At 43.8% G+C, this 6000-nt stretch overlaps 1 protein-coding gene across 2 annotated transcripts in view; it reads right to left on the reverse strand.

The window, feature by feature from the left end:
- gabrb4 (gamma-aminobutyric acid type A receptor subunit beta4) overlaps positions 1 to 5195 on the reverse strand; it is a 52296-nt gene extending 47101 nt beyond the window's left edge. For both annotated transcript variants that reach the window (XM_086226587.1, XM_086226586.1), the window contains exons 1-2: positions 4539 to 5195; positions 3058 to 3152 (exon numbers count right to left, since the gene is read on the reverse strand). In XM_086226587.1, coding sequence (XP_086082713.1) covers positions 3058 to 3152; positions 4539 to 4618 — 175 coding nt within the window. In that variant the 5' untranslated portion in view covers positions 4619 to 5195. The remainder of the gene's footprint in view (positions 1 to 3057; positions 3153 to 4538) is intronic.
- Positions 5196 to 6000: the final 805 nt, after the last annotated feature.

The following is a 6000-nucleotide window of genomic DNA, read 5'->3' on the forward strand; positions in this document are numbered from 1 at the left end:
CACAGATGAATGAGGAGAGGAGGACAGTGTCTGAACGGACTGGGCTTTTTATGAGCATTTACTGGATACTAATCCAGTTCTAGGAATGCCTTCGATAGAAGGACAGTCAGTGTCCAGCATTGTACCAAATTAAAAATCTCTGTTCAAACTCAGGAGCTGAAGGTCATCAGTAGTGTGTCCCGCTGAAGTAGCTGACTGGAAATATCAAGACATGATGGACTACAGTTTCAGCTTCCTGGCCTGAGGTTACAGGACTGCCTGAGATATTTAAAACTTGCTCTGCCTGCTCCAGCAACAGTCTGCTAGACAACAGAAAATATTTAGTTGAAAACATCTTTAACAGTGCTATGTGTAACCGTTAGCCAACTGTTGAATTCACACTCCAAACAAAGCTGGAGGAACATATTAACAGGAAGTTGTGCTGTCAACTCCGACTGTAAGAAACAAAGAAATGGTCACTTAGCAAATGTATTAATGTTCTCACTAGCATCACTGTTAGCTGCCTCGATATGTTACGGTGTGCGGGAGGAGGAGGAAAGAGTGAACGTGTTTTAATGTCTCCACCCTCACTGGTAATCATGAGCTTCGCACAGTGACCAACAGATTAAATAAGTCTCCTGCAGGCCCGAGCTTAGAGTCGAGCTGCTTTCTCATGCTACTCTGACTCGCTATCACCTCTTGAGGTCTTGAGGTAGAAACTGATATTGTGAGGTGGAACTGGTTAGCATTTTCTCCGCAACACAATACAAAGACACTTTTCATATAACACCGTATTTGCTCTGTTTACACTGACATACTTGACAGTTTTTGGTTTTAAGTCAAGCGCTTACACAGAGCACCTTTACGTCAAGGTAAATCTACCAATTTATCCATCCAACGCTTATCCTGTTTCAGGGTCATGGGGGCTGGAGTTTATCCCCACTGTCATCAGGTGAGAGTTGGGTTACACCGTGGACAGGTCGCCAGTCCACAGGTAGAGACAGACAACCCCTCACGGGCAATTCAGAGTCTCCAATTAACCAAACAAACATGATTTTTAGTTTGTGGGAGGAAGCCGGCAACCTAGAGAGAATCCATGCAGACGCCATAGAAACTCCTCACAGAAAGACTCTCGCTGGCCAGAGGATTTGAACCTTCTTGCTAGGAGGCAACAACGCTACCATTGCACCACCCCTGCCAATAGGGTTTTATTAAATAGTCAATATCAAACAGTACAGATTACAGTTTTACTCAAAATGAATTATTGCAATGTATGTGCGTGTATGTATGTATGTGTGTTTTTTACACTTTTTTATATTGTGTTTTTATTTTTATGGGTACGATTTTGTATCAAATGAAAAACAACATCTGCTGGCTCTGTTTTTGGCAAGTATGCACGTTCATTTTGGCTTTTTCCATTTTTTGACGTTCAGTTTCTGTGTCGGCTAACTGTCTCGTTACCTGCTTTGATTTGCAGAACCGACGAATTGCCGTTAGTTTCTTTCTGAGCTAAACCAAATCACTGCAGTATCTCAAATTCTTCCGCTGAATCTGTGAAACAACTCCAGTACGGCACAGAACCAAGACACATCCTCAACTCTTACATATTTTCATAATAAGGCTAATGTCAGGCAAGTGTGTTTAGGTGCATCCGAGCATCAGTTTTTGGCAGAGCACCCAACCAAGGTAAGTTTATATGAGGAGAAGCACCTGCTGTATGTTTGTCACAGCTAGTGTTTCTCATCAAGTGTGCTGCTATCGCTGGAGTGACAAGCTGCTGTCTGCAGCCCATTTTGAAAACAGATTCTAGAGAATAACACATACGAAATGCACAGTTTATAATTCTAAAAGCAAATACATGCACTTCAATATTTAGAATTTACCTGAAACAAGCCTCACATACATTATTTAGCATCGCAGGAAAAAGCTACCACCATGTAAAGGTAGCGTCTGATGTACTGTAATCCTTCCTGTGCTCAACTTAAGCTCTGAATTATTCCCTAGAGATGCACATGTTGTTTATGAGCAGCAGGCTTTGATGTAATCATCGCGTGATCATGGTTTTTGCAAACATGGAGCGTTAAAGCTGTTTCCAAAACTTTGACATTCGTAGCGGTGCAACACCAGAGTAAAGTGAAGTCACAACAGACTTCTGTGTGTTCATTTAATTAACTTCACACTTTATTAACACGTCCTGCAAATGAAAAGCCGACTTTGCGCTTTGTTTCTCAAGCAATCATTGTGATAGGAAACACGCGTGTGTCTGAGCACACGTGTGCTTCAGCATATAGCAAATCCAAAGAGCTAGTGTGGAAATGAATAGGTCTAATCATGTATTTTCTGCAGGGTTGGAAATTCTGAGCATTAGAGAGTGGTGAGTTATGACGGTATGAAGTGTTACACCAGCCAGGACAAAGAGTCCACACAACGAAACGTCTTGAGGTTCATCCTTCCTGTATATTGTAGGTACAGATAACAATGCTTAGTTTGTGCAAATTCTTTTTTTCTTTAATTTGATTTAGTATTAAAGAAGCCGAGTAATCCGCCAAATCATTCTGAATAGGATGTTATTCAACAATTCAATTTGTCCTGCTGCACCCATCAATTCAAACTTGTACGCCAAACCCTCTCTTTTTAGTTGTCATCAAAATAACCATCATGCTAATGAACAGATGTAAAAGACACACCATTTTCAATAAAAGTTAATGGGGTAAAAGTGCTTCCTTCATCTGCAAATGCCCAGGAAAGAAAGCACAGAGACGCCATGAAACAGCTTTCATTAGTAATGTATTAGAAATCAATACAGTCATTAGAAAACACATAATGTTTGACTGCTTCTCTCTGTGTTTGCCCTACTTCTCCAGGAGCAGCCATCTTCGATATGTGAATAGATGCATAGTAATGACATGGTAGCAGTCACTTCAAAGCTTTCCCCTATATATTGCCACAGGCCGGCTCTTTGACAGACTCCAGAGGAATGACTCATAAATATGACTGTGTTGGAAATCTGACCGGTCAATATACACAGGAAAGCAGAGCTCGAGTCTCTCCAAAAGCAGACGGCGCCACAAGACGTACCTCCAAAATCAGGCCTTAAACGGATGTCATATCCCTTCAGCAACTTGTCTACGGTGGTCTTGGCCACAGACATTCCGGTGCTTCCAGTGGAGGAGCTGAAGACAGAAACCAGAGATGGAACAGCCATTTTTTTAAACAGGAAGGGTGGAGTAGCAGAGTTTTATCAGAGATAATTTGTTTCTCAGCGACGTGCCGGCTGTACTATGGAGCATGAATAGCCACCATGACCAGGGGAAACACAGAAAAGTTTCACTTTTAATCATCTGAAGTGTGATGATGATGCACATGTAGAGCAATTCCTGAATGTGGCTCCTCCAAAAGTGACCATCTTAATAATGAGGACATATTTAAATAAGCTCAGGGTTATAATACAACCTCACATGACACTGACAGAGGCGCAGACCAGCTCGGTCAGCCCGGGAGACAGACTATTCCCAGGAGGAGGGTATAGTCTGCTTTAGACTGACTGACACCTACTGTATAACATTGGTGCCATGACCTGCAGCACCTGAGGAGACCAGCACTCCAGCTGATGGGGAGGGGGCAGAGTGAAACGTAAGGGGAGAAGGAGGAGAGGAAGGAGGGTGTTAAAATTGCTCCCCTGGTAGGAGCACTAGCCCGTGGCTCAGTCAGGGGAAGCGCCGTTCAATTAGCTCATAGGTGGTGCAGCTGTTCATCAAGCTGGCCGGTTACAACAGGACTTGTGGGTTTGATGCTTGAGTGCGTTATTATGAGGGGAATGTGAATGACACCTGAAACACACACGATAACGCGCCTTGCTTTTAATTTGACTAGGGGGAAGTGAATCAAAATGTTTAAAAAAAAAGTGTAAAACTGTGGGTGAGTGCTGAGAAGGAAGGAGACGCCACGTAGGAGCCTCGAACAACACAACAATACGGGGATTGATCAGGAGATTCTGTCAGCGCTGATCATCTGAGAGCAGTAATTTATCCTGTAATGAAATACTCACTGCCTCCCGGGTTGGGCGCAGATGTTGCTGGGATATTTCTCCCCAATATTTATTGATTTAGTTCCGGTCATTAGCAATGGCAATTAAGATTATAGGTGGGTTTGCAGGCCGAGTGGCTACAGCAACTATCAAGCTGTAATCAATCGATATTCAGTTAATTGATCCTATCTGAACGTCGCCTTCTCCCGCTGAGGGGGTGTCATTACAAGCTGGATCTCGCTGAGAGTCGCCCTCCTCCATAATGTAGGCTACATCCCCATTTTTGATATCGGGAGTAGGTTACGCTTCATAATAGGCTTGATGCCGTGCACGCGCATGTTTTTACGCTCGCGCGCGCCACAGCGGCGTCTAATAGAGCATATATCGGCAGCATTGCCCCTAATACAGGCCCGGGTACCCTGGTAATACCATTTGCCACATCTCAGTCTCTTATTGACCGATAATCACGTCTATTTGTGTGAGAGTTTGTTTTGTTGTTGTTGTTTTTTTTCCCGGGCGACGCTTTTCTTACCTTTGAACAAAGCATGCGAAGGACAAAGCCGCCAGAGCAGAGAAAATTCCACATAATTTATCTTCTTGACGACCCAACATCTCCACAAATCCTTATTTATAGTTTCTATAATCCAACCAGTCCAGTGGTCCTCCGGGAAATTCTCAAATTAAAAACTGGCAATGAAAAAAAATAATGGCCTTTATTTTATTTTTTTTTTTAAAAATGTCGAATAGCCTACATCTACGCATGCGACGTGTTCATTTAAGAAGGGTTCTGGATTTAAAAAAAAAAAAAAATCTCGTAATTGGCCCACGCTGTTTTCCCCAGTTATGGAAATCCGTGCAGGTCACAGAGCCCCTCGACCAACACCAGAAGATCAGACATCTTGCTCAAAACAAAAACAAAACAAAACAAAAAAACAAAACAAAACAAAAACAGCACACACAATACTTTTTAAAGTGATGACAAGTGTTCTCCCCCTTAGAAAAACAAACACTGGCATGAATGACGGAGCAGCAGCCTCTTTGGTGCTCAAATTGGCGGATGAAATTTCCCAGTCCAAATCTGCAGAAGAGGCATGGTTCCAGCGATGCTCCGGCGCCAGACGACGTGCTGTTGTTAAACGATATTTGTTGGAGCTGGAAACGCTGGTCGGCTGAAGGGGAGCGGTGGGTTTAAAAAAAAGAAAAATGAAATCTTCATTCCCTTTCCCCCACCCACCCCCCCACCCCCCCCGTTACCGCTGCTGCTGCTGCTGATGATGTAGATCAGCGCAAAGTCACTGAGGGGAAAATGCACATTGAAAAAGCACTGGGTAATATCTGATGCAGACGTCAGAGCAGGCTATATCACTCCTCTGCTGGAAAAAAAAATTAGATGTCGAGAAATACGGATTGCCCCTGATACGCCAATGCATGGATCACAGCGTCGGGGTTCATATCAAAGCTGCAACCCGATGTGAAAAGTCCACTTGCCTCCGCTGTCCAACCTTAAATGGCGTGTGGACGCGTTAATACGGTCCGCGCATCTCCTCCTCCAACCACTGCACACATGAGAGAGATTCAACTCTCTAAATAGCCATGATGAGCAATCTTTTTTCTCTCTCTCTCTTTCAAAGTTCTTAGATGTAATGAGAAAAAAAAATCTCCCTACTGGAGGGGAGAAGGGGGGGACACCTAAGGTGAATTCCTTCGCCAGTCTGTTCATGCGCTCACTATTTTCTCTCTGAAATCTATTAGGATGCTGCGAGTGTGTGCCGGTGCCTTTTCATGCACTTTTCTCAAGCACGCACACGCGCGCGCGCGCGCGCACAGACACACAAGAACTCCCCCACATACATTTCCACGTTACGCGAACACGTGCGCGCGCACACGGAGTCTCTTCTACGCGCACATTTTTGTTTATTTATTTATTTATTTGACTGCTCGTCGCCGAGCCGGGACTACCTTTTGTGTGCGCGTGAAACTCAAACATGCTTAGT

The sequence above is a fragment of the Aulostomus chinensis genome, chromosome 15 (genome assembly GCF_037954235.1).
Source record: "Aulostomus chinensis isolate RoL2024-O1b breed Wild chromosome 15, RoL_Achi_v1.0, whole genome shotgun sequence".
NCBI classification, from domain to species: domain Eukaryota; kingdom Metazoa; phylum Chordata; class Actinopteri; order Syngnathiformes; family Aulostomidae; genus Aulostomus; species Aulostomus chinensis.